Source organism: Drosophila ananassae, chromosome 3L (genome assembly GCF_017639315.1).
Source record: "Drosophila ananassae strain 14024-0371.13 chromosome 3L, ASM1763931v2, whole genome shotgun sequence".
NCBI lineage: Eukaryota > Metazoa > Arthropoda > Insecta > Diptera > Drosophilidae > Drosophila > Drosophila ananassae.
The window spans coordinates 11,259,465-11,287,372 of NC_057929.1; the positions used below are offsets into that span (position 1 = coordinate 11,259,465).

At 43.9% G+C, this 27,908-nt stretch overlaps 3 protein-coding genes, 1 long non-coding RNA gene and 2 other non-coding genes across 6 annotated transcripts; 2 read left to right on the top strand and 4 right to left on the bottom strand.

Annotated features, from left to right (window-relative positions):
* Window positions 1-62: 62 nt before the first annotated feature.
* LOC6494474 lies at window positions 63-1,188 on the bottom strand. Its single transcript, XM_001960223.4, has 3 exons — window positions 721-1,188; window positions 504-658; window positions 63-443 (listed from the first exon to the last, which is right to left on the bottom strand). Exons 1-3 carry the CDS (start codon window positions 920-922, stop codon window positions 123-125), a joined length of 678 nt encoding a protein of 225 aa, XP_001960259.1. The 5' UTR covers window positions 923-1,188; the 3' UTR covers window positions 63-122.
* A 2,364-nt stretch (window positions 1,189-3,552) lies between these two features.
* On the bottom strand, window positions 3,553-4,732 carry LOC6494473 (L-asparaginase-like protein GF11609). Its single transcript, XM_001960224.2, has one exon. The coding sequence runs from the start codon at window positions 4,711-4,713 to the stop codon at window positions 3,577-3,579; it is 1,137 nt and encodes a 378-aa protein (XP_001960260.1). The 5' UTR covers window positions 4,714-4,732; the 3' UTR covers window positions 3,553-3,576.
* A 3,388-nt stretch (window positions 4,733-8,120) lies between these two features.
* Window positions 8,121-8,192, bottom strand: Trnag-ucc. Its single transcript has one exon. It is a non-coding gene; the product is annotated as a tRNA-Gly (tRNA).
* A 3,903-nt stretch (window positions 8,193-12,095) lies between these two features.
* On the top strand, window positions 12,096-12,653 carry LOC116654763. The gene is made up of 2 exons (XR_004309977.2): window positions 12,096-12,348; window positions 12,401-12,653. It is a non-coding gene; the product is annotated as an uncharacterized LOC116654763 (long non-coding RNA).
* A 1,885-nt stretch (window positions 12,654-14,538) lies between these two features.
* On the bottom strand, window positions 14,539-14,610 carry Trnag-ucc. The gene has a single exon. It is a non-coding gene; the product is annotated as a tRNA-Gly (tRNA).
* An 11,581-nt stretch (window positions 14,611-26,191) lies between these two features.
* LOC6496115 (proclotting enzyme) lies at window positions 26,192-27,566 on the top strand. Its single transcript, XM_001960225.3, has 2 exons — window positions 26,192-26,933; window positions 26,989-27,566. The coding sequence occupies exons 1-2, from the start codon at window positions 26,211-26,213 to the stop codon at window positions 27,316-27,318; spliced, it is 1,053 nt and encodes a 350-aa protein (XP_001960261.1). The 5' UTR covers window positions 26,192-26,210; the 3' UTR covers window positions 27,319-27,566.
* The last annotated feature ends 342 nt before the right edge of the window (window positions 27,567-27,908 follow it).

The window sequence follows — 27,908 nt, forward strand, 5'->3', positions numbered from 1 at the left end:
AACATTTCAACAATCACATGTTAGCCCAGTCAGCAAAACCCAATTCAAACACTCGTTCCAGATAAGTTATAGGATGATTAATGCTGCTTTTATTTTTATTTTTTAGCTTATTTATTAAAACATTAATTTACAAAGCGAAGGAAGAGCATGCCGAGAACAGCCAGACCCAGGCTCATGACCTGTTGACCTTGGCTGGCACCCGACTTTGACCCGACGGTCAAATCAAAGGCATTGCAGGCCACGCCGTCGCTGGAGTCTTCTGGGGAACAAAGGGAGCAGTCCTTATCGGCCAGGCAGGACTTCTGCTCCTTGACAGTCAAGGAGCAGCCCCGCTGCAGGTGCTCTCCGACGACCTTGACGTAGCAAAAGGAGTTGGCGGAGGTGGGCAGGCCGCATTGGGTCGCGGTTAGTGAGGATGTGGCACCCTTGTTGCAAGTGGCAGACTATGGAAAGTATAGAATTAGTTGATATTGATAATCATATATTAAACTAATTTGTAGTACCTCTGATCCCAGGCACTGAATGCATTTGAAGTCCTTGCGCCCTTTGTTGTTGCACAACTGGCCGCTGCACTTCAGGCACTGATTATCCTTCGCCTCGCACTTTGCCTGACCGGCCAGGGATATCTGGGAGAGGCAGCCCCGCTCGCTGACAGCATCTGGGAAAAGGATTTTTAAACTAGAATTATTTGGCAACTTTTAAGCATAAATTATAACTTACAATCCTCGAAGATGGTCACACAAACGTCCAGTTTATCCGTGCAACTGGCAGTCATATTTTGGAGCGTAGTTCGGAGACAGTTTATTCCCTCGCAACTGTAGCATTTTGGCGGCTCCACGGCGTTTTGGGCTTCTGGGGCTATACCCGCCGATATTTGCCGACCAGCCACCAGCAGAATAAAAGCCAAACCAATGCGCCACATGTTGAATGAACCTCCAGCACTGACCAACCGATTCGAACTGAAACTATGTGGAAACTTATTTTGAAAAGCTTTGTTTTGCGGCACTTGAGAAAATTCACTTAATCAGACGACGGAATTGATAAAAAGCCATTTCAATGGACTACACTCGAGATGTTCCCCCTCAGATTAGTCTTTTTAGCTTAACTTATATCACGGAATATTTGTTTTGTTCTCCTGGCCAATAGAGAATCTTATCTGAGACATATAGAATATGTAAGCTTAATATTGTGACTCAGCCACTCTTTGATGTTCATATAATTAACAATTATTTATTAACATTGCTGTGATTTTTATTATAAGTATTTATTGGCTGTTTTTTGGCTAAACCTTATCTGGAAGTGGTGTCTTCCCTATACCGGGACAGGCCATTGAATGGCCGATTGTCGGTCATTTGATAATTTATTTTCGCTCGACTTATCTGGAACTTATCGACTCTCGACCGATGTGACTTATGGGCATTGTTTTTATGACAGACAGGCTTATAATCTAAGTGTTCTAAGATAATAATTGAGTAGGAATTCGCATTGTTTTATGGCCTTGGTGCTTTCTATTTGCTATTAAGATTGCTGCAATTCAAGATTTTCTGCCACACAACTTTAAGGACGAGGTCAGACCTGCTTGGCCACAAAAAATTAAAGTCCAAGCGGACTATTTGCATACATTTACAACAGATTTTCCCCAGCAAACCGACACGAGGCGATTACCTTACAAAATCCGGAAAAGACGAGGGGGAGGACCAGATGGGCGGAAAAGCCCCGACGAAATGGAAAAGGAAACGAAAATAATACAGAAACATAACAAAGAAATATGCAAAGCAGATGAATTGGGGATAAAAAATGCGTGAAAGAAAATGAAAATGCAGGAAAACGGAAAAAACTGAAATTGTTACAACCAAAAAAATTGGGGCTTACAGGATGGTAGGTCGGGGTCGAGGGAAAACTTTTTAGCCTTGGTAATGGGGAAAAGTCCAAATGACACAAATGAAAATGAGAGTGGGGCAGATTTCGGGAAGGTAGTCATTGTATGTGTGGCAGATACGTAAGTAAATCCACTTAAAAGTAAATAAAAACCGAAACAAGAAATTTGAAACAGGATAAAGTCTACAAGGCAACAGGTGCTATTCGGATGTCAGGACTTTGATTAGTTTTATATCAAGCAGAGAGCATTAGGTGTTTTTCCGACAGAATATTGATCAACATATCATTTACTCAAGAATCGGATGAAAACTGGCAAAGATATAGCCTTTCCTTGGGGCCATATTGGGCCTCCCAAGCAGTCTCCATATTTCGAAGGGGTCTCATGGAAAAATGAACAAAAAATCGATTCAAAAATTGTATTTCAGGTTTTGATGCAGAATGATGGAGAATCGATCAACAAATCGATTGCGGTATTCCGCTGAAGAATCGGATGGAAACTGGCAAAGATATAGCCTTCCCTTCGGGCCATATTGGTCCTCCCATGCATTTTCCGTATTTCGAAGGGGTCTCATGGAAAAATGAACAAAAAATCAGTTCAAAAATTGTTTTTCAGGTTTTGATGCAGAATGATGGAGAATCGATCCACAAATCGATTGATGTATTCCGCCCAAAAATCGGATGAAAACCGGCTATGATACAACCTTCCTTTGGGGCTATATTGGTCCTCCCATGCAGTCTCCATATTTCGATGGGGTCTCATGGCAAAATGAACAAAAACTCGATTCAAAAATTGTATTTCAGGTTTTAATGCAGAATGAATAGTATTTGATCTACGTTTATTCTAAGGCATTTCCTTTAAGAATTGGAAGAAAACTTGAAATATCTTGCAGGTATTCGAAAAGTAGTTTTGAAAAAGCAGTGTGCAGTTCCTAGTTGTATAATTTGTTCCATTTTTTTTAAGGGGGCAGGATGGTTTCAGGGGCTGAAAAAAAGCACATTTTTGCGATTTTTTTTCTCATTTCTGAGTGAATGAAATGATCCAATTTTTTTACACGATAAATGGCTATATTTGTAGAGTATTTAAGAATATTTTTTATTAAGAAATAATTATTATTTATTCCGTGACGGCAGTCGGCCGGAGTCGCTTCAAAAAATTGGTCTCTTGCGGTGCGTAAAGTCTGGCCTTACAGTGTTATCTAAAATCAAAAAATTAAATTGATTTACTTAAAATATTTGTTTCTTGTGCGGATGAACGAAACCATTTTGAAAAATATGCAATTTTGGATTTTTGGCGCGGTTTCAAAGTCAAAAGTGCCATTTTTACATAAAAATCCGCCCATTTTTGCCCCTAAAAAAAGTAAAAAAAATTTAAAAAAAAAAAAAGCGTTCGTTCATCCGCAAGTATTTATTGTATTAAAGATGTGTACAGAATTTTATTAAGATCCGAGCATTACTTTTTGAGTTACGTTACGCACCGACTTGAAAAAGTTGTTTTGAGCAAAACGCGTCTAAAGTTTTAAAAGCAATGGAAAGTATATGGAGAGAAAAAAACTAGAAAATCGGTATCTCAGCAAGTTTTAGTCCGATCGACATGAAACTTTCACAGGATATTTCTAAGATAATGTTCTATTATATAAAAAATTTCTGAAAAAAAATTTTTTTTGAAGTCTCAAACCATCCTGCCCCCTTAAGCCAATGTTACTCAATTTTTCTGTTTTTCATAGGTTTCCTTGTGAAGAATCCCTTGGGACCTCCATCTACCACGTCCTTTCGGTCCTGGCACTTAACTCGCTCCACCCTGGCCATCCTGAGGAAGCCCTTGCCCCCGCTTACCACAAAGTGGAACTCATCCATGCCGGCACAGGCGGCGGCATAGGTGCCCCACCGGTTGACCGCAATTACGGCTCCATTGAACTCAGTGTTGTGCTTGAGGACCCTCTGGATCACTTTTGCGGCTGCCTTGGCTGGGCTTTGGCCTGCTCTCATGGCCTCCACAGCAAGGAAGGCGGGAAGGTGGTGCATCAGGACATCTCCGTCCCCGCTGGCTATCGCCCCGCCCACCTCGTTGTCCGCATAGATACCGGCTCCCGGGACTGCTGAGTCCCCTACCCTTCCCCGGAGCCGAAAACGGGCGCCACTCGAGTAACTGGCTACATGGATGAGACCCTCCGAGTCCAGAGCAAGAAACGCCAGCTGATCGTGCTCGCCCTGGGTGATGGGGTACTCCTGCCGCATCGGGCGCTGGAGAAGGTACTGTGGCAGGGGAGAGTAAGGTCCGCACTGGGTCCTGGGCGGAGGAACGACATCGCGCCAGAAGTTCGGCTGACAGCGGGCGAATGTCCAATTGCCTATCACGTTTTTGGTGTTCAGATTAACAGCATGCTCCTCCTTGTAGCCCATGACCCGGGCAAAGTCCGTAGCGCCTTTACCCACCAATAGAGAGTGGTGGGTGTGCTGGAGCACCGCTTCCGCTACGAGGATGGCGTTTCGGATACCCTCCATGCCGGCCACAGCTCCGAATTTCTGGTTTCTTCCGTCCATTATGGCGGCTTCCAGGCTGAGATTGCCCCGCTCATCCGGGCCATAAGATCCGCCCAGGAGGCGGCCGCAGCGCAAATTCTGGCAGGCCAGGCATCCCTGGATCACCGCCTGGCGGGTCCGGCGCGGACCTTGCTTGAGGACGCTCCAGGCCTGGAGATTGGCGTCCGTGTAGTTCCAGGTGCTGACCACCACGGAGTGTATCTTTCGGGACTCTCTGTGTCTGAGGTGTCGTCCGAGGCTAGGGTGTGTCAGGAGGAGCAGCCGGAGGATCAGCAGAGGGAGTGGTGAGCACATGTCCCCTAGACAACTTGAACATGACTGAATGGTTTTCCGATAAACTCCTGGTATTCGTCAAAGCGGAGGCTTTATAGGAATTAGTCACCAGACTTCCATTAGGGTGATGTTTTGTTTTTATAACTCCCTAATCACTTTAATGGCTCCCTTTGCAAGAAAACGTTTGTTTGGAAAACTATTTAATCTGCCGCAATGGCTGCGAACCAAAACAGACTTTAAGTCCCTTTAAGACTCCGCACAGCCCGCACTGCCAAGGATACATTTTGATTTATTTACTACAAACAATTTGCAAGTACTTATCCCATTCGAGCATTGTCAACAAGAAACGTATCTGGCAGACGGGCTCACAAGATACAATATTTGTTATGCATCGAACTTTGCCCATGAATATATACTTTATGGGTGTTTTATTTGCTTGGTTTTGTGTGTGAATATCTGATCAAAACAAAACTTGATGGAGTTGGGGAGAGGCGGGTCCTGTGTGAGAGGTCCTGTGAAAATTGCCACCCATTTCCGGGTCAACATAAGAGTGTTCTACAGTGCTCCGTCTTATTAGAAGGTTTTGGCTTATGAGATTTAATATCTAAACTACTAAGTTTATCATAACAGATACAATAAAGGAAGAACTTATATCTTTATGTGGGAATTCCAATATAATATAGAGACATTTCTCTCCATGTAGCCCACTTATGAAAAATGCCGTTTTGCTCACAATTGACTTCAATCATTTTGGCATATGTATGGACTGCTGATTGATTGATGAAGCCCAAAGGCCTGGTTAGGTTTTGGCCCCGAAATTGCATAAATCCTCGGTGTCCAGGCTTTCAATTTCCTTTGGGGCCCACGTTCTGGTGGCCTGCCATCCCCGCCTAACCGACTATACCCCTCACTGTCTATTTCCCTTCGCGCCTGTAATTGCGTTTATTGTGCGTTTGAGATTTGTAATTCGCAGGCTGGGCCTCTGTATCTGTATCCGTGTATCTGTCGGTTCGAGCGTTTGTATCTGTAACTATGGTGCGGCGTGTGGGTTTTGGTTTTGGCCGTGTTGATTGAAAATGGCTTAAGTAATCGACAGTTGATTGGCTGATTTGATTGCTGGTGTTGTAGTCTGGTTGTCGCTGAATATTGTTCGACATTGGATTGAGTTTTGGCATTTGCGATTTGTGGAATTTGTCTGGGTGAGTGGGAGGAGCCGTAAATGCGGTAACCGGATGTTAAGGGCTTCGAAGTTCCACCATCAACTGTTTAATTATATATACATTACTCTTGTCTTTGAGATGGTTTCTTTGGCCGCAAACTACTTTCAAAAATTAAGAGATTGACAACCGGCGGTGCTTTCACTTGGTTTTCCTCGATTTTCCTCTCCAGCCCTCCAAACTTTTCTATGTCAGGTGCAATCTTTGAGCCTGAACCCTGACCCAGATACCCCGACCCCCAGCTCTCAGCGCTCAGCCCTCAACCCCCTCGTCTGCTGCGGCTCTTGAGGGCCTAAATAAGCTGACTGCCTGCCTCACAGCCCGCCTGGCTACAAACATTTTTGCGCCTGGACGCAGCCACGAGCACCACTTTGTGCTAGTGGGTGGGCTAGTGGGTGGGTGGGCTACGGTTCTGGCGGCTGTGTGAAGCAAAACGTAAATAACACGTTCTAGCCAAAGCCTGAGCCAGAGCCAGAGGCAAAGGCAAACAAACAAGACTGCCAGGAGGTGCAGAAGAGTAGACTCTGGAGGAGCCAACCGAGCCAAAGAAACGTAAATGCCGCAAAATGGCGCAAAAGAAAATCCACTTTTCCAGTAAAAAAGTTCTTAAAATTATTTCTCGTTGTTGTTGTTGTTGTTGTTGATGCATGTGCTCCTCCTTAGTGCCTCTTACCTGTAACCTGTAGTTTCCTTTCACCTGTTACGGTTACCTTTGCCGAAAAGCCACCATTAGACGACCTGAAAAGGCCTCAGCTCTCAAATTTTAAATAGAAACTATAGAATAGGTTTCCAAAAAGTACCTCCCATGCTTCCATTTAGAGGCAATCACTGACAAGTAGACAGAAGACAAGTATAATAAGCTGAACTAAACCAGTTCCCCGGGACACCCAAAGAGAGATAGTTTCTGGTTTTTTTCTATCTAGTTGTCAGACCCTTGGGTGGGCAATTTTGAGCAGAACGCGACATCGGGCAATCAAAACTGCCATGATTAATGTCAGCACAATTGACATAAAGCATTGGCCATGGCCGAGAGAGTGGAAATCGACCAGACCCAGACCCAAGCCAGGCATCAAGGCATTGGGGCCAACTGGAAAAACTCGAAATGCAGGAGGCAGACCCAAACCGAACCGGAGGATGCAATTATTGATGGATTATTTACTGTCAGCACTGTCCGTTATGACAATGAGATATGGCCACGGGCGGGCTGTGAACGTCGTCTGGAGAATGTCTGCAGCCAATGACACCGACTAGACCGAAGTTTTCTGCCCTCCAGCCATTGAGCCATTCCTCCATTTGGGGGCCATCTCCGTCGCATCTCACTGACTTGGCAATTTACGGCCCGCAATTATCCGGCCGGAGTGAGTGGCATTAGTATTCAATATATACTCAATATTCGCCAGCATTGCATTGATGCATTAATTGCGCTTAATCACCTTTCATATAAATAAGAAGGAGCTGGGAGTGGATCCCCCAGAAGCCTCAGGACGGAAGTCAAAGAAAGGGGCTACACAGGAGAATGAGTCCTACTGATTGCCAAGGAAATAGTACTTGGAATTGTCTTAAGTTCCACCTTTTGTTGCCGTGTAGCTACGCCTTCACTCATTTACATATTTCGTGTAATTATGCGTGGAAATTACAACGGGAGCGATGGCAATCACCGTCATCCTCCTCACAATCCATCGCATAACTTCTTGTCATGGCCCTGAGACTTGGGCTGCCAGTCGGACGCAGACATTTGCCGTTAATTATGTTGACAGCATTGACAGCCGCCGCCGATTTTGAGCGGGAATGGGAACGGGAACAGGCGCGGAACCCCTGATTGAGAATAAGAATGAGTATATATATGGGTATATACATAGAATGTCTTGTGGGGGGCGACCACCGGCCAAGTTGTGTCAATCGGTAAACGTTTAATCGCCTTGAATTGATAATAACCAAACTGCCCATTATGGCCACGTTGATGTGCCGTCTAATGGATAATTTGTGTTTCGGCCAGCTTTTGATTTCGAAGCTCAATCACATTTCGAATGCAAAACGTCAAATCGCAGCGGAAATGAAGACCAAAAAGTTGTTCCCCGACTTGAGCAATTTCCATAAATTTCCTTGGGAAACTGTTGGAAAATCAAGGGGACAGGTTTAAATTTAGGTTGAAGTCAAAATTATGTTTATTCTGTAATAAAAAAAAACATAAATATAAAAAAAATTTACTTGTGCGTCGGCCGGGAATCGAACCCGGATCAACTGCTTGGAAGGCAACTATGCTGACCATTACACCACCGACGCCCCTTGAATCCATCCGGAGAATAACCCTTCCCAAGCTAAGTCAGATAAGAAAGTGCGAGCAATGAGTGTGAGTGATAACGAAAGCTAAAGAGGGGACGAGCAACTAAGCTTTATCTCTTCTAAGCAATTCAATTTAATTATTTGTTTTTGGTTTCTGTACTTAAGCACAAAAAGCAAACCTAGAAGACTATAAATTTAAAGTATTTATTGGCTTACTGGCCTAATTTTAAACAGAAATCTATTTCTTCAATCAATTCATTCAGATTTTCTTGTAACATTTTGAATCACAATACAAAAAAATCTTTAGTGGAATTCGGGTAACTAACAGAAAGGATCCATCCAATATTAAGCTTTCCCTTATCCTTTAAAAGTGAAAAAAAAGGGTTTTGAATTCAAAAAATCCTATTTTAATGTTGGAAAATGCGAGATCGGTGTTGAAAAAGTTTCAGTATTGGAAAAGCTTCAACATATAGTGGTGACTTTGGAACGTTGGAATTGGAGCAAGGAAAAAGTGGCAGCTCGCGATCGGACCTTAATATTGTATAAGCTTATTTACTGTTTTCTGTTAAAATTTAAACATTTTTGGAGTTGTAAATGAGTCAATAAAGGATTAATTAATTGCGTCTGTAATTAATCTCTGAAACTACGTAGAAACCAAAAATTTATTTCCAATTAAAGGTCGGTGTAAGGCATGTGTCTGATTGTGGCGGGGGAAGCTTTAAAATGGTTTAATATGAATAATATATATTGTTTTTTCTTAGAATACACAAAAAACAGCTCACCATAAGCAGAGGTAAGTAGAAATTTAGATATATGTATGTACAACCCGAATCGATGGCTTATCTGTGAATATTTAGGAAAATTTTAATGTAAGCTTCATTTTGGCGAGAGCAAGTACTACATATTGGCCACTGCGTAGTAGAATTCCTCGTATTAGATGCATGTCCAGATCTTGAACAACTCACAACATGTTCTAAGGTAAGTTCCAAAATCTATTAATTTATTTTAATGTTTTCTTTCTCTAACAATGTCAAGGGTGTTCTAAATTCGTCCTATCCCAACAGATTCCTTAATCTTTTGATTATAAATAGCAAGTATCGTTCAGATTTACGATCTGCCGCAAGATAAATAAAATTATATTTATGATGATTGCTTATTTGCTTTGAGAGTAATCGCTGAAATTTGTTGGCTGTGGAAACTGGTGTGTGGAAACCCATTTGGCTTCCTCGTAGGTGTTGCGTAGGTGTCAAAGGTCAATGGGTTTTCTGTTCGACGCAGAAAAATGCCTGTGGACAAACTTGCTCAACGGCTCCAAAATGCCAAACGGAACGTCGACGAGTTTTCTGCCTGCCTGCCTGCCAGCCGGCAAGCCTGCCAGACTTTGCTTTTGACAAACTTATTAAAAAAGTTTCTGCCAGTTGGCAAATATCGTAATCATCTGCATTTCAGCTAGTACAGAGTTATTTCCCTCTTGCGACTCATCATTTCCAGCATAATCGGCCCAGCTATCTTTGGCATATGCCCTCCGAGTTGAATTCATCATTCCCAGACGATTTCAGAGGAATAAGTTGAACACTTTTCAATATGCTCTATCCAAAGGCTTTACATTAAGTTTTGTTAAAGATACCTATTAGTTTTCCCCCTTCTATCCAAGTATGTTTAAGCTTATTTTAATATCTTACTTAATTTATAGAGTATTTAAGCAGAATGAACCCACTCTATATGTGTGATTAATATGTAAATAGTTTTAAAAAGCTGACAAAGTTCAACTGTATAATGAAAATGCCCATTATCGTTGTTGCTGCAAATTAATATTTGCATAAAAGTTTACTAGTCATTTGCCTTGCCCAACAATTTTAATTAAAAAATTTTCCCAAAAGTGTATTTAAATTAATTTCGTTTTCTCGCACATGTTTTTATTGCTCATATTTTTTTTGGGGCAAAATAATATATAAAGTATGCACATTTTTGCTTTGCAAGTTTGTACTGAGAGAAAAGTTTCTGAATTGACACAAATAATGTAATCTAATCTAAATTATAGTTTATAAATTTGTTTATATTTTGGCATACTTTGGGGGTTTCGGGGAATAGTTTTTAAATGAAATATATTTTTAATAACAAGCCATTTTTCAAACTGGCTAGCCATAGGGGTCTTTTGGATAGTAAATTACCAACATGGACAGTTTCTGGCCAACGGCCATGGAATCGGGATGACTCCTTCTCCATCCCCACCATAAATCTTCAATATATGTATGCGTGCGGAAAGTTAATGCAACAGGCGAAAAGCAATCCCACCGAGAAAAATTTAATTAAACTCGTATTTATTAATCTGCCAATAGACAAGCCAATTTGATGATTTTTTCGCTGTGCAGTGGCCACAAAAACCAGCATCCTCTTGGTCTTCATAATTGCCTCGCGGTGCTACGGCTAATAGAATTAGAATGTGCACCACATGGGCAATTTTCAGCAAATTTGTCGCACAGTATGAGTGTGTTTAGAGTACGTTGCAGCTGTGGCCACAGAGGCCACGGAGATCGCAGCCTCCTCCTGTCTTGGCCAAGCTAATTAGCCGGCAACAGGCGGCATAAAGTTCGAGACGTGAGTCTCCTCCGCTATGCCATGACCATGTCGAAGATCGGAGGATGCCAGGAGGACCGGCCGGAGGAGGGGGCCGGTGTCACCAAAGGTTGATTGGGATCAAGGTGAGAACGAAGTTGTATCTTGTATCTTGAAGATGCAGTTGCCGCCACCGCGGAGCCATGAATTGTTTATTTAATGGTGGGTGAATGGGAATGTGAATGGGGAATGCTTCGAAAAGTATTCTTGGCCGAGACTTCAGGGGTTAGGGTATTGAAAACATCGGTAGTTTCGGCCACAATACAACGCTTTTTTAAATGGAATGGAATATCATTTATGTTGGCCACTTCTCTATATCCATAATATCATGACCCATTCCTTGGAGAAACTTTTTCCTTCCTCAACTAACGGTTAAACTATAGAATTACATATTAACGACAAAATGCAATTAAGTGGAACCATGACCGTCCGAAAACTTGCGACTTTGAAATTTCAAGCCTGAATAACGAAAAATACTTGGCCCGCCACATGACAACGGAAATTAAATTGCATGAAATTGGAAAATTATTACACGCAGCCACAGAGAGATGGAGGAAAATGCATTTGCATAGTATTGGGTAGCCATGCAATTTGGCCGGCCATTTAAGCCAAATTAAGGCTCCGCTTGGCCTGGAACCCTGTCTTCGGCTGCTCCTCCATTCGATAGCCACACACTATATGCACCAACATGTGTGTATATATGGAGTGTGCGTGCTGGGGACCGTCGCATGCAATCAAGGCTGCAATTTTCTTAACCAGTTTCTTCTAACCAGTTGACAATTCGTGTGCGTAACGCGGTCTATAGTCGCTTGGGTTCTGGCCATTTTTCTAACGATGACACGACGTGGCTGGGAAAGGAACCAAGATGCCGACTACACTGGGACTACACCACTTCTGGCTAGTTTTGTGTGTCTGGGACTAGTTGCCGAAGACTCTAGGTGTATTCTCTCAGTGACTAGTCACATCTTTGGCTCTAGCATCGGCATGCATCGCCAATCAGTTGGCAGTTTGTTTGGCTTAATCGCCTGCGTAATTGATATGCGAGTGTCTGTGAGTTTGGAAGGCGGGAGCCGAGGTTCTCCTTTTTTTAATTAAACTCCACAGCTCGTTTGGTTCTAGCTGGTAATTTAACAGAGACATTAAAGCCTCGAAGAGAGACGGGCTGGTCAGCAGATTGAGCCGGAGATTGGGCCAGATGCTAAATGGATGTGGAAATAGAATGAGATGACAGCGATTGATCTGGGGGAGTGCTTGTGGTGGGTCTATGGGAGGTGGCGCCTCGGCTAAAAATTCCACATTTTCTGTACGATTAGTTCCACCTTAAACAAATCTGTTTCGCTCCTTATATCTATTGGGTTTAGCTTATGAATGCTTCAGAACTTAGTTCAAAACTTTACTCGAAGTTATGAAATATCTTTGGCTGACCATCATGGCTCTGCTATATTTCGCTGCTGCCCAAAAGACTAAGGAAAACTGCAAGGGCCTCCACCATTGGGACGAAGCAAATAAAATTTGTCTTGCTTTGCCAAAATAATTGAAGGTGAAGTATTAAACCACATTCCCTCGGATTTGCTCCATGAGAAATTAATTAGTTGTTCTATTTTTCCGCCATGAAATGTCATATAAACTGCAACGCATTTTAATCCAAACTCATTCGTCGAAATGAAATCCATATTGTTCTTGCTTCCCATAGTGGTGATGGCGTTTGGTAAAAAATGCACCATCGGGTTCTATTGGAATGAAAAAAATAATGCATGCATTAAATTGGGTTAGAAATGCAACATCTTAATATGTGAATTTATAATTCCCCATTATTCGAATAAAGAAATTTATGTCTTATTGGAATTGTGTTGATTTTCTTTTAAAAGAGTTTCAAATATATAAGATCCATTTAAAATGAAATTTTTCCGCTAAATCTTTGCTTTTAGTATAAAAAGCATGGAACTCCTATTTTAAATGTCATTCGATAGAATGAAGTTCATATTTTTCTGGCTACCTCTAATGGGACTAGGCTCTGCTCACAGATGCAACCTCGGATTCTTTTGGAATCCAAAGAGTGCCGCCTGTCTTAAATTACACACCTAAAATGGTTATTAAAATTTAGTATTTTCGAAATAAAAGATGTATTTAGTACTAACAATGGGAAACCCAATTCTATTCTAAATTTATTTATTCGTATGTGGCAATTGTAATTACAAATTGCGGACTATCGAGGCCTTCGAGGCCAGGCACTGGCCTTTAACCCCTTCCGTTTAACCCCTGGCGGCCGGTGACCGGTGGCCAGTGGCCAGTAGCCGGTCGAAAAAGACAAATATTGGCCGCAATCACTCAGCTGTGAAGATGCCGCAGAGCAAACACAAACAGTTGGAAAAGCAGCAACACAGTGGGCTCCAAAAGCAAAACAACGGCCATCATAATACGACAGATATCCGGATAGACAGTGGCGGCTATAAATATGCGAGTGCCGGCCAGCCAGCAAAACGACGAAAATGCGAATTACGAAATGCGACCGATGGCAGCCAAATAAACAGAATCGAAAGGGACGTGCTGGGAGCCAAATGAAAAGGGGGCGTGGCAGCCATTGAAATGCCAAAAACGTAAACCAGAGGAGGGAATCCAAAACCAAATATTGTTTTTAAAATGGCTGGGGAAGGGTATCGCAAGAAGAGCCACACGAGAATGATATTGTTTTTTAAAATGTTTAATAAGAAGTGTTGGGGAGTTGGGGTTCGAAAATGTCAAATTTCAAGAACTATTTTATGACATTTGAAGGGAATTCTTCACTACCCACATAGGCCCGGAATTTGTCGGCCCGAAACCACACTAAATTAAATAACAAGATTCAAATTGTACTCCGGTTAACCGGAGCAAGTATGTGGATGTCGAGGGAGTTGATGCTTGAAGTGATTACGAGTCCAGTGAAGCATACTCCACACTTGGAATGTCGCAAGTACAGCAGCAACCACAACAACATTGTCAGGAGCAACTTGAGCAACATTCGGGGGCAACATCGGAGGGCAGTTTTGAAATTTCCGATTATGTGCGTGACTTTGACCCTTTCCGAGCGGCAGACCCATAAATTGGGCTGCAAATCAATTATGTTGCCCGTCTGCAAGTTCTTATCTTGCATGGGACTTGATTATAATCCAAGGTCATCCCGGGTCCCAGCTCAGCATGAATATTTTACGCACGTTCCCAGCATTAATTGATATTTGCAGTAATACGGATAAGTCAAGAGCGGGGGCAGCAGCGAAATGAATAGCAATTGGGCTCCAAAATGCCTTGCAAAAATGTTAGTAAAGGAGATAAATTATTAAATATTATACTATCATACCTCTCAACTTCAATACCATATTTCAATTAATTGAATAGGTGTTAAATACATAATTTTTTGAAAGAAATATCTTGTTCAAGTTGTACCAACATTTATCGTTAGCTGTCTATACAGAGCCTATAAAATTTCTTGTAGAGGATTTAGTGCAAACAAAACGCTTTGGCAAACGCAAACGGCATACTAATTACTACCTTCCTTGGCAACCTGGGCAAGGAACTTCATCTTAAAGGCCAGGAACAAGTTACGGACTTAAATATCACACTTCGAGCAGTCGGCATAATTAAAATTTCAACGCAAATATTTGTATATCAAGGGGGGTACTTGGAGCATGAAGCATGACTAACTAAAACAATATACTACGATATAAAAAATAAAAATAAAAAAAAAATTTACTTGTGCGTCGGCCGGGAATCGAACCCGGATCAACTGCTTGGAAGGCAACTATGCTGACCATTACACCACCGACGCCCGTTGAATAGTGCCGGAATTTTAAGCCCCATGGGTCTCGTTCTCTTCCCAACTCCGAGAGAGTAGTGTTCTATTTATAGAACAGGCGGCAGTCGCGCTTCAAACCCATGAATATGGAAATCGCTGATGCTCAAATGGGCTTATCAAATGGGGTCGTTGGGGCTGGAGCTGTGAAGAAATCCGGGGTTTCTGATGAGTCGGCGGCTTAAATAGTTCGATTTGGCATGGTTGTGGCGACACTTTTGTACTGATAAGAAAAAATCCGAAGCATTGGGAAAGCATCAATTAATATAATTTGGAAAGGTCAACCCACAAAATAAACTGGCATAAGCATTTGATAAATCTCAAGCTGACTTCGATTGATTAACTTTAGTTCCGCTGCCACTCCATTGTTGGCTCCGAAAGCGTTTTGATGCAAATGGGCAGCCCCCAACGACCCATACACCCACTCACTGGAACCAGCAATAAACTGGGCAACAAAGGGTTAAAGCCAAGCCACAGCATGCGGTCCACGAGCCAAACTATTTATTACACACCAACCTTAGATGTTTTATTATTTGTGTAGTATTTTCCGGAACACAAATGAGCCGTGTAAAAAGAAGCCTAAATAACCGAGTCGTGTTTGGGTTTAATCTCCGACACGGACTCCCTAAAGGTTTTGTGAATCGATCTCCCTCAAAAGTATTTAATTAATTTGTATGATCGGCGCACAGCGTGTCGGTAATTTCCCGTATCCGAGACACTGTCCGAGACCGAGTGTGAGTATTCCGCCAGTCCTAACAAATTGCAGGCCATACATCAAAATCCGTCAAATGAATGCTCATTTTGTGTGGCTACCTTTTTCGGCCATTCTAGGCGGCCCATAATTGATGGGACACGGCTTGGCCTAGAGGCTTTCATCTTGGCCCCCAGGGCCAAGGGGGGGAAAACAACGGGTTGACACTGATTCCAAGTGATGTCATTGGCGGAGTGGCGGACCGACTCTTGCGCTGGATATTGTCCAAACCTGTTGCTCTCGCCCGTAACTTATCCATTTCTATACTTCGTTTTGTTGGCTCGCCTATTGAGTTGTCTACTTTGGTTAATTGGGTCTATTATTTGGGGTTAATCGCCTAACAAGGTTCCACTCTTTTGTCTAGTCATGCTGGATTATTAAAGAAAGAAAGAGAATGGAGTTAATCTTTATTTATATCGAACATAGCCGTTCGGTTTAGCTTGTATTAAAAGCTAATAAAGGCAAATAACTTTTTAAAAGCAAATAAGCTTGCTCCTCGAGAGCCCCTCAACCGTAATGGCATCGTTTAATGGCCGGACTTTGAGAGTGCACATAGTACGCGATTCGAACTAATTATGCACCACAAAAAGTCGGCATTTAACAGTCCTTGAAATGCATTCCGCACAAAATTACATATGCAAAATGCCATGAAAAAACTGAGGAATGGGCGGAGAGCCAGTAAAAAACGAAACGGAAACTGCATAATCAAAAATCACAGCAAGCGGTAATCAACGGACCATATATTTTCAAGATGCCTCCACCCCGCCTGGTCGATGAGATCCCTGCTTGGGATCCACCTTGGGGAGCCCACACACAGCAACTAAGTAAGTTGGAATTGGTCAAAACAAGTCCCGAGACCCAAAGGATACCTGCCCGGACACACTCGAAACAAATGGGGAATGGATGTGGTGTCTAAATGATGGCCAAGACCTTATATCATCTGGGTTTCTTTCAGTGCCTGGCGGTGAATGGGTTGAATTTGTGCCGCGTCTTCAGAAGCCCCCCTGTGACCCTCCTTTATTTGCCTTCCCTGCCACATGCGGCGTTCTGTTGAAAGCAACTTAGAGAGCGGCTGTCTAAGTTTCCAGACATTGAACTTGAATATGAATTTTTAATTGCATGCGGCATGCGAAACTTGCTCAAGCCAATTAATTACGCATCGATTTGTGACTCGGCAGGTTTTCGCATATGGCCCAAACTCAAACTCAAACTCAATCTCTGGCTCTGGTTCCAAAGCCGAACCGCCTGATGGGCAGTAACATTTGCATTTGACAGTGGGGGCCACTTAATTGTTGGCTCTCTCCGCCTTCTGACTTGGCAACTTTCGGAAATTGCTTAGGAGGGGCAGGCCCAAGGGACGCGGCAGGCTGGCTGGATTGGCTTCAAGAGATCAGAGTCATTAGTTCTGGACCATCCAGGGAGATGGCCAATTCATCAATAATTTCCTGGTAAATCGGTGCAAAACTGCAGTCAACTGATTGACAACTGAGCCGGGCGAACGTACCTCTGACCTTAATTCCTGGCCGTCATCCGGGGGAGGGCTCATGAGTCATGGCACGGAGTTAACCAAGTTAACCAAGCTAACCATGTTAACCTGTTTCAGTTTCTGTTGCCGTTTCTGCTCCACGGCTCCGGCCTGTGGCTGAAATGCCAGCCTTGCTGGTAAATAATTTTCAATTAACTACACGTATGTATGTCCCGGCCACAGGCCCATGCAGCGATGAATAATAATTTCATTTGGGTGCTCCAGAGCTCCCTATATATAAATATCGCTTTTATGTATAGCCCTGAATTCCATTTAAAAAAGGAGCCAAGTACATAAAGAGGTGCGCACTCTCCATAAAAGCAAACTAATCATACAATAAATGAATCCTCATCAATTCATAGACAGCAGGAGCCGGGATGAGAGCATCCATCCTGTTGGCCCGGTGAGTAAGCCGTGCCGGGCCGATAGAGCTCTGGAAGAGCCTAGCCCCCAAATGAGCAAACAGAAAAGCAATAAAATTTATGTTAAGTAGCGCGGCCATAAATAGCCAAAAGCGGCTCTGGAGTGAGTGGCTTTCGGACGGAGTCGTCATCATCTTCTGTCCTTGACAATAGCCGCAAAAAGTCTCAGCATCCACTGGAGAAAATACATCCCAAAAGGCTCCTATCCAGTAAGAGAGGGCAGCCATAATGTAGATGCCGTTTTCGGCAGTGTAACTTGGCGGCGTTGGGGAGTGATGCAAAAAATCATGAAATCGTGGAATGATAAATGTCAAAGCAAATGACATAAATAATCGAATCGAGCGCAAACTCAGTCAGCCATGAAAGCGATGTGTTCCGAGGAGCCAGGAGGTTCCTTAAGATAGATAGTATTCCTCAGTAGTATAGCAGGAGGAAGTCGGGGGCACTCGCCTAGGGCCTGGGGCATCCTATCAACGGCATTGGCTCCATAAAGAGAATAATCGCAGATGAAAGGGAAGGAGCTAGAGCCCGGAGGAGCTGGGGGACCAGGAGACTAAGAGCAAAATCCTTTAACGTCACCAAGTGTGGTCCATGAGCACGAGCCTCTTCTGGCCATGATTCCAGTGCCAATGCCAGGGACAGCGCTAGGGCCAGGCAAAGAGGCATTCTCAATTATTGATAGATTATTTACTGTCCGTCTGTCCGCTTGTCCGTCAAGCAGTCAGCCAGTCAGTCAGGCAATGACATTGCCAATGGCCATTGTGCTCGGTTCCTGGAAAGAAAAGCTCCGTCACAGTCTCATCCCACTCCTCCTTGCTTGTGATTCTTGTACGCGACTTACATTAATCATTAAGTGAAGCACTTTGCCTCAGTCCATCCACTTTTTGTCTCCCTCTGGGTGCGTGCAATTTGTAATTCCGCAAAAAGCATCAAGCTGGGACTCCATGCATCATAGTTCCCAACTGGAAGAACTGGAATTTGCATTAACACATCAGCGAATCATTAGCAGGGAGTGGTCACTGAGTTCCGAATGCCTCGGTTATCTTAGACAAATGTTTTTCAAATGACGAGACACTGACTGAAAACTTTATGGGCCTTCCCTTCCCCCTATCTATAAATCATTATCGACTAGCCGGTAATCAAAATAAAGAACTTCTTCTGGCTCATAAATCGCCGATGAGGAGGTGGAAATCGAGAAACACTTTGGGAACCCAATTTTCATTTCCCACCTCGTCGCGGCGGGGCCTCGGGGACTGCCTCCCTTGCCCCTTGATTTTCGATTTCGTTGCCCGGCGGCACGGCGGTGGTGCCTGCTGCTGCACACCTTTATGGCTCATTAACGACATGTCGTGGCAGCCACGATAACTTTTGCATCCAACAAGGCATCCGGCCAACCGCCAAAAACCTGGAGCCTCCTCCAGTCCAGCTACAAACAGAACGAGCCCAATAAAAATAAAAACTGTCTGTTGACTGGGACTGGACGACAATAAAACAAAATGGCAATTTACGATTTTATTTACGAGCTGCTTGCAACAGGAACAGGGAATGGGAATGAGCTGAAGAGTCCTACACAGGAAACAATAGTGTACCATGATGTAACCATGTCCGCAGTGTTCCTAATCATTGTAAAGTAGCTGCTATGTAGACACTCTTCTCTGTGTAGAGCAAAGATCCATCTGTGAAGGTGACTTAAGGAGTTTCGCGATAGGAAACTTCAAAAGCAGCGTGCGCCCCAAACAAAAATTTGTCATGCTCATTGCTCTCGAGCCCCCAACCCGAACTTAACCCATACCCCTTCGAGTGAAAAGGTTGTCTAAAGTTGTGGAACTGCATAAATTATACGATTCTGGCATAGATGCGGCCACCAGGCGCAGCTGTCAACGCCCGTCCGCCCCACGGGCCTCTCCCACTTCCCATTTCCCCGCTTTCCGACGATTCCGAGTCCGATTTTCCGCCCACAATTGTGAACTGGAGCAAATTGTCTTGTGCCTGCAACTTCAAACAAAAAGAGAAAATTGACCGACTGCCGCACCCTCGAATAATGCATTTTAATGGGCGTTCCACCCAAACACACGCACATTGCACAGAGACGCCTCCTATTTTTGGCCCGGGTCCAACCCCATGTCTATTGTGTGGTGTATTTTTGGGCTTCGTCTTAATTGAAAGTTTATTAGAGGCATTTGTTGGGCCTTTAATGAACTATATTATGGGCTTCAGGTGTGAGTTTTTATTTCGGTTGGAGGGGGGAAAACCACGGGGTTAACCGATTATGGTTACAATTAGTCAGGAGGCGGGTTAATTCAATAAGTGTCAACTGTGAAGAAATTTAGGGGACACAGGAAAGAGGCATATGTGGATCTTAAGATGCTAGAATAAAACAAGAAGAAACTACACTCTCCGCCAACATCCTTTAACATTTTTAAAGTTCTTAATTACCAGACCCGATGCTTTGATCTCTCATCACGCTGCTCTCTTGCATTTATTACAATAATAAAAGTTCACTTTAAATTTCCATCATACGAACTACCAAAAAACCAGCCAAGAACGACAGACGGAGAACAAATCGTAAAAACTTCCCCAAATCTGTTTTTCATTACGCCAGAATAAAAAGATTGAACCACTAAAGGAATCTATCCATCTAGACGGGTTAGGTGTCTCGGAATTTAAGAATATGGCTCTGAATACGAGGCCCTCTAGTGGCGGCGGTGGCGCGTAATGCATCATAAATTCACATTAACACTTTGCAGACATGTGCGCGGTTGGCTCCCTTGGGGGATAACCATATACCCGTACACTTTTCCCCATCCCCATCTCCTCACATTGTAGTCTGCTCCGCATTTATGGAGCTCATTTTGCGTTTTAAAAGATACATTTTGTGTGCCATTTGTGTCGACGAGACTGGGAGAATTTGTGCATCTGTTTTGGTTAGATTTTAGATGCTGTTACACACGACTTTCATACACTACTTATAGAGGGTATTACGAGATTATGGGAGATTCTATTTCAGACTTAAAATCCATAAAATATAGAAGTTCATAAGGACATAAGAGATAAGTCACTGCTAAGTAACTTATGAATCATTACATTCTTTTTTTTCACCATCATAAACATTCCAGTTTTCAATCGTATGAGGTACATTCGTCACTGGAGCTTCTTAACATCTTTTCTTATTTTTAGAGTATTAAAAATTCGTTCTGATAGCTTCTTTTAGCCCGCATCTTGGTGGCCTGGGCTGTGTTCTTTCTGCTCTTAAAAATGCAATAAAGATTTTTTTCATCTTTGTGGCCCGACGAGGCAGGCAGCCTCACTTCCACAATATTTACTTTTTAATTTTTTATTGCCCATTTGAGTGTGTGGAAGCTTTTGGGCATTTGTCAAAATTTTCACGATTTACGATCGACATCATCATCATCAGGAGAGACCCCATCCTCCGGCTACTCCTCCAGCTAGAGCCGAGCCGAGGCGCTTAAGTCCACAGAAGTGGGAGGGTCGCCGCGGTTCCCATTTCTAGCCGAAAAGCCGCCCGACGACAGAACAAGATTTATGTTAATTTGTTGTGATTTATTGAATGATTTTTTATGGGAGTTTCACGCATGCTGCTGGCCTGAATTTTTGTCGCTCCCCCGGAGCAGGCCAGAAAACAACGCATAGCATTTGACAAAGCCAAATGACATTTTGAGTGCTCCGCATGTTTGGTTAATTGAAAAAAGCAAAGGAAACCGCGTATTGAATGGAATGAAATTGAAAGACTCCTTTTGGCGCAGTTGGAGCTCGTTGTGGCATGTTTGGTTGTTGTGGTCGGTCCCTCCATCCCTAACCCGCCGCCAATATGATCAATGTGCGTCTGTCATGCAAATTTAAATTTGTCCAAAACGAAAGGAGAGGGAACCACAAGAAGTCCCAGCCAGATCTCAACCGAAAAAAATTGAAACACAGAGAGAAAAGGTATGGCATTTGATATTCCAAAGATTATATATTATTTCTTGCTTAACTAGAATTTTAGTAAACTTATTCTTAACTTAATATTTAAATTTTAAAATGGTATACCTCTTTTCGGCTCTGCAATAAGCTGATGTTGCTGCCGGGCCTAGACAAGCGGCAAGTTAATTTATGCAACACAGCAACAACAGGCGGCGGCACGGCAACAACACAATGCCAATAAAGGCTCCGAGGCAGACACACCACAGCCACAGCAACAGCAACAACTAGTTGCAACTTGCAACAACGGCAACAACAATTTGAAAATTGTTTATGCGTCTGCGCAGCCGTAGCCGCAACTTGGCCGTCGCCTTCGCCTTCGCCTGCGCTTTTTCCTTTTTATTTATTTTGCTTTTTAGCCTTTGCAACTTGTGGCGCGTTTAGTGTTAAACGCTTGATTAAAATTCTTGTAACTGCAACACTTTTGTGGCATGTGTTGCATTCGCATTGTTGTTGTTGTCTGCGATCTTTATGGAGCGTGTTTTGTTTCCTTTTCTTTTCTTTTCGTCGCTGGTTTTTCCTTGAGAGGCTTCGAGTATCGTATGTTGCATACAACGTACCTTGCGGCCATGCGTCCCGTCCCGACTTTTGTTGTTGCACGTTGCACGTTGCTCTTGTTCTTTTTTAATTGAATTGATTTGCATTTTTCACGCAGGCGTTGCTCATTCAGTTTGCACTGCTGTCCCGCTGTTTGCATTGTCGTCAGTGGGTTAAGACGAGGGGTTTGTTTAAGCCGCAGAGCAGAGAGAGATTAATATTGGCGAAAGCAGGAAATATGGTCATTTAAGCCTGGCATGTAAATTTAGCCGAATTAAACGGAGATTGTGAAGCCTCTTAGCTTTCTAGAAGCATGCCACAAGATCACTTTCCCCCAAACCCCATTCCATGTTGGTTAATTATAGCCTTACATGCCTCGACACCCCCAAACTACCGACTGGAATTGAAAATTGTTATTAATTAATATGTAATTGTAATGGGCAGGCGACATGCCGCAGCCCACATATTCACTCGTGCCCCGAGTGGGTGGGCAGTGGGTGGTGGTGTCAAAATCGCTGCCGGCCTTAACAAATTAATAAATTTGACCAGACACGAGAGAACCACATAAATCAATTTCAGTAAAAATGCGCTAAACAATCATAAATAATAATTAAATGCTCTTCTCAAACTATTTTGGGCAATGAACTCGCCTTTTGTTGGATAATTAAAAACTGTCCGTAATTATTGAAATTTGTGGCATCGGCGGGCAGACACTGGTTAACCGAATGGCGCTTAAATTGAAAAAAAGGAAAGCGAGAACAAGAAAAAATTACTCACCAAAATTTAATTCGATTAATTGAGGAAAAGCTGGAAAATTGAAAAACGAGCCGAGAGCTGTCATCTCTCTTACATGGCTCGTTAGGTCTTCCCGTGTCCGTTTCCTGGGCCTACTCCTGACATCTATCCCGGTCATTTGTAACGGTTAATTGGGCAAAGGGTAGCTGCTACACTTGGCCCACATACACATATATCCGATTGCATAAACATCCGAGCACCCGAACCCATCTCCAGTTGGTCAAAGCGAACTTTCCACTTCTAATTGCACATTTGTATGCCTAATCGATCTGTCCGATTCGATTTGTTTCGACGTCTCTCATGGAATTTGTGTGCCGTGTTGACTTTTTTCTTCCCAAATACTCCCCAAACGCCTTCCCACTCCCCGATGCTCTTTATATTTCTGTTGAATTTGCTTCTGGCCCGGTCGGCTGGCTCCAGCCAGGTGTCCGTTTGAACCGTTAAAACAAATGAAGCGTGACATTTTTCACATTTTCTTCTCGTTTTCCCGGCAAAGGTCAGGCGAGTGGCGGGACATGGGGGAAGGGCTCTATGTAAATTGGGTGCACGACAAAGGATTTCCGTGTGATTGTCTGTCTGAGCAACCAATTGCTCTTAACTGGTTGGAATTACATTGATGAATAGGTGACAAAGGGAGCTGTGGGTCACATAAACCCAACGAGAGTGTCTGAATACCAGGTACTTATCCATTCACGATCCGACAAGGTTGACAGAAGGAGTACTTGCTCTTTCAACTACCTAACAAGTATCAATTAGAGGGTATCTTTTAGTCCCTGCTAGTCTAGTCCTAGTCCTGTCCGCTAAGAAAAACACCCATTGGCTTTATATTTTCTTCTCAAAACTGTCATAAGCTCTTTGAAGTCGACTTTGCCTTCTCGCTTACATATCCATTGCGTGTTGCAACAAATGCTGGTCATGTAAATCCCGAGTTGCAAGTTTATGTGTTGCATGCACTCTCCCCATGCAGATACACACATTTTTATAGATATTGGAATAATTCCGCTGCCCAGACAGCCACAAAACCCACATGCAATTCCATTTCGCTGTTGCACGCAATTAAAATCTTCATTAGCCGCGTTTAATTTCCACTTTTGATTAAAATATGAAAAAAATACAAAAAGACAAAAACCAGGGGAGGGAGAGAAACCCAAACCAGGCAGAAACGCAGAAAAATCTTGTGACATGTGTCGCTGCTTATCTCAATCAGCCGCTAGCAACAAGTGGAGTTGCAACAGCACTGGAAACAATACTTTAAGAATGAGGATTACCACTAGTACCGGATATCACACACTCTTGAAGTTTGAAACTCCAGCAAGGAGTATAAGCCTTTGAGAAGAAGGCTAAGAGGAGGTACTGCCAAGGAGCTCCTCCTCTTTCTTACTGTGTAATGATGAAAAGGAGTCGCCTGTCTGGGCTCTCGGTATCCGGTCCTCGCCCGACTCCTCCAGGACTCCTCGGACACTTTGTCTGATTAACGTTGGCCGCGAGTCGCTATCAATACTGGGCCTAAGTGACAGTTGACTTGTTTATCAATTGACAGTCGTTGTTGGCCCGTTGCGGAGATTTAGTTTTGAAATAAAAAACGGGGAGGGAACAGAGGTGGCTTAGAGGGGGATGTAACTGTTAATAAGCTTGTTCGGCGGTCTGTGAAAATGTTGATTTTAATTAAAAGTCGTTGCCGCTTTGCGGAATGTCTGCTTTTCGGCTGCTTTGCCTGCTGAGTCTCCGCTGTTTTTCTGCTGTTTTGTAAGCTGTATTTTAAAGCCCGATGCTGTCACGATAAAAAGCCAAAGAGCTCATGTTCAACAACTAAGTAGTTGCCACAAGTCAAGATATTGTGTGAGTGCATAAATATTTTCCTCGTATTTCCCATTAAATCATGTTCAAGTCGGGCAGCCTACGCAATGCGAAGTGTATGGTTCTCACCGAGATAACGATACATTCCCCGATTTTTACAATTTATTTGGCAATAATGAATACGCCAAGTGAAGGGTTATTTTTCAAATGTTTTTCAAACTCAAAGACCCATAAGTAAAGGCCATTTGTTTGCACTTTCCAGTCGGTTTGCACTCGGCTCTGCTTTTAATTTCCGAGTCTTGCTTCTTTGCCGTTTTAATTGGATTTCTTTTGCGGCCACAAACAACAGCAAACTTCTTGGCCATCCAAACTTTTTACCCTCTCTGGACATGTTTATTACTTGCCCACAATTAAGCCGTATACTTCTGGCCGAAAGACAAAAGCAGCTCCCTGCTGTTTTATTTTTCTTGCTCTGTAGGTCAGTGGATACTCCATAGAACTGCAGTGTCTTCGGATAGCCCACTCTCTAATGAGCTCTACCGGGGAATGAAGTTCAATGTTGTGGCTTGTAAATCTCCCCACATGTGCTCCACTTTCCGGAGCCGAATCCCATTTCCATAAATATCAATTAAGCGAGAGGAGAGACTATCAAAAGTGACAGAAACATGTGGATGTGTCTCGAGTTGCCTCCGGGCTGCCCGGCTGGCTGGGTGCCTGGCTTCTGGTTTCTGGACTGGCCGACTAACTGGGTGACTGGCTGGCTACCTGGCCTACGCAGTTTTATAATTGGACAATTTAGTGAGGTGCTGCCAAGTTACCCCAGCCCAGGCCAGCCCGGCCCCCTGACATTTCCACTTAGACCATCCAATTGAGCTCATCAAGTTTTGTATTCCAGAGTCTATAAAATGCGAATGCTACCATTTGGGCGTTGAAGCATAAAAAGTACTTTTCGATGTGGGCGGGTCTCCATCGAAATTGGAGTCGTGTGCTGGGGTTAAAGCTATGCTCCAATGGATATACCCCAAATTCAATTAGTCAAAGTCGTAAAGCTCTGCGCGCTGTGTCGCCTAAGCGGCTTAGTTTTCCACAAACACTCACGAAAATATACGAAAATGGTTATGAAAATGCTTTCACTAATTTCCAGAGCTGGCTGGCTTCTAATTACTCCTCGAACCGGCGAGGGGAGAAGCCGTTTTCCAGCAAGATGATGTTACTTAGTCACTTGGCATCCACTAAGCGGTCACTAAGCGTCAATATTTCATGCCTAAGCCTATTACAGATTATTGTGCCAGCTTACACGAGACGCGGATGACAAGTGTGGTGGTTGTCGGTTCGGTGGAATTCGGTTCCAGGGGGACTGACTCCGGGTTGACAAGTCTTGATTGGAGCCCTCATTGGGCGTCTTATTTGCATAATGTTGGATAAATAGTTGGGAGGGCCTAACAGTTGTCAATTAGAGGGAAAAATTACACTTTCCATAAATTCGGTTTAACTTCTGGGTCTCATTAAAGCCCAAAATTTGATATTTATGAAAAGTAGAGCCTCTGATTTTGTTGGCTCACCTGCCAGGCATTTGCACTCTGGGGCCGCAAACATTTCATGAATTCATTTGTGCGACAGCCCGGAAAATGTGTGTGTTTGCCAAAATGAAAAGTTGCCCAGCCAGGCGGTAGAACAAACGTGATTAGCAGCCTGCCTGGGTTGGCTTTCCACTTTAAATGGATCAGCTCATCATGTGGCAGCCTTAGTTGCAAAGTGGCGTCGCGGAGAGATGAAGCTGCAGTTCATTCTGATCGTCTGTTGCGCCGCTTTCTGCTTGGGATCTCCTACCAAGAAAGTGCGACCCCTGCAGGGAGATCTCTTCAACTGGATAAGTTCCATAGTTTTTTCGCCAACCACGCCCACGACAACCACTACCGCCGCCACAACCACATCTACAAGGACCACCAGAGTAACCACAACCACTACAACTACGACTACCACCACCCCACCCCCTGTGGAAAGTCCGCCCATTGAGAGGGACTGCAGCACCTGTCGCTGCGGTCTGATTAATACTCTGCACAAAATCATAGGGGGTCAGGAGACCAGGGTGCACCAGTACCCCTGGATGGCCGTCATCCTGATCTACAAGACCTTCTACTGCTCCGGATCCCTGATCAACGATCTCTACGTGCTGACAGCCGCCCACTGCGTGGAGGGAGTGCCCCCGGAGTTGATGACCCTGCAGTTCCTGGAGCACAATCGCAGCCAGCCGAACGAGGACCATCGCATCCAGAGATCGGTCACCAGGGTGAAGGTGCACGAGCTGTACAATCCGTGGAGTTTCGACAATGACATAGCTCTGCTGCGCCTCGACCAGCCTGTGGATGTTACGAATCCGCGCCTGCGACCGATCTGCCTGCCCGTATTCTATCACAGCTTCGACCACGAAGTGGCCATCGTCACCGGGTGGGGATCTCAGAGGGAGGGCGGACCTGCCAGCGACACTTTACGGGTAATCTATTCCTTCAAACTATTATAAAACTGTTCTGATACACATTCCCCCCAAGGAAGTGGAAGTGGTGGTCCTAACCCAGTCTGAGTGTCAGAATGAAACATCCTACAAGCCCGGACAAATCACGGACAATATGCTGTGTGCAGGAAACACTGCGGAGGGGGGCAAGGACGCCTGCAGCGGGGACAGCGGAGGACCTCTTCAGACCGTCTTCGACGAAATGCCGGGACAGTACCAGCTGGCCGGCATAGTGTCCTGGGGAGTGGGATGCGCCAGGCCCCAGGCCCCGGGGGTCTACACGAGGGTGAACCAGTACCTGAACTGGGTGGCCAAGAATACGCCCGGTGCCTGCCACTGCATGCCCTATCCGGAGGAGGATTATTAGCAGAGTCGAATGAAAATAAACAAAAATGTCCCATAACATCGATCATGGAAAGTTTGTAACTTGTTGGCCAATTTTAAGCGAATGCTGCAGAAACTGCTCCAGGGAGCATCTCCCTCATATCCATAACCACATCCTCGACTGCAGCTATTGGCAAATAGAAAAGCCACTCGAAAACTGGGTTACAACACTCGAAGGCAAGCAGAGGCCCTTCTAGTTCCTCCTCCTTGGAGGAAAGTTTCGAAAGCCAAAGGAACGAGGCCATGTATCTCGTACATATAAATCCCAATTTGCCAGCGAAATATTTTGTGCAATTGTGATTGTTATGCATTTTGCATTTTTCATTTTGGATTTGTGCAATCGTAAAGTAACTCTCTCCCAAGGACACACGGCAAACTCGCAGGAGTAAGTTTCATTTCACTTATATTTGCGGTTAGTTTCCGGCAATCCAGGTAGGGTTTATTTATGAAGTTTACGATTCGGAAATGGCGCAAGATAGCCGAAAAGTTTATAACAAATGTACAACAAATTACTTACCCGTGGGAAATGGCAAATTGGGATTCGATTTGTTGCTTATCGGGAGTGGAATTTGA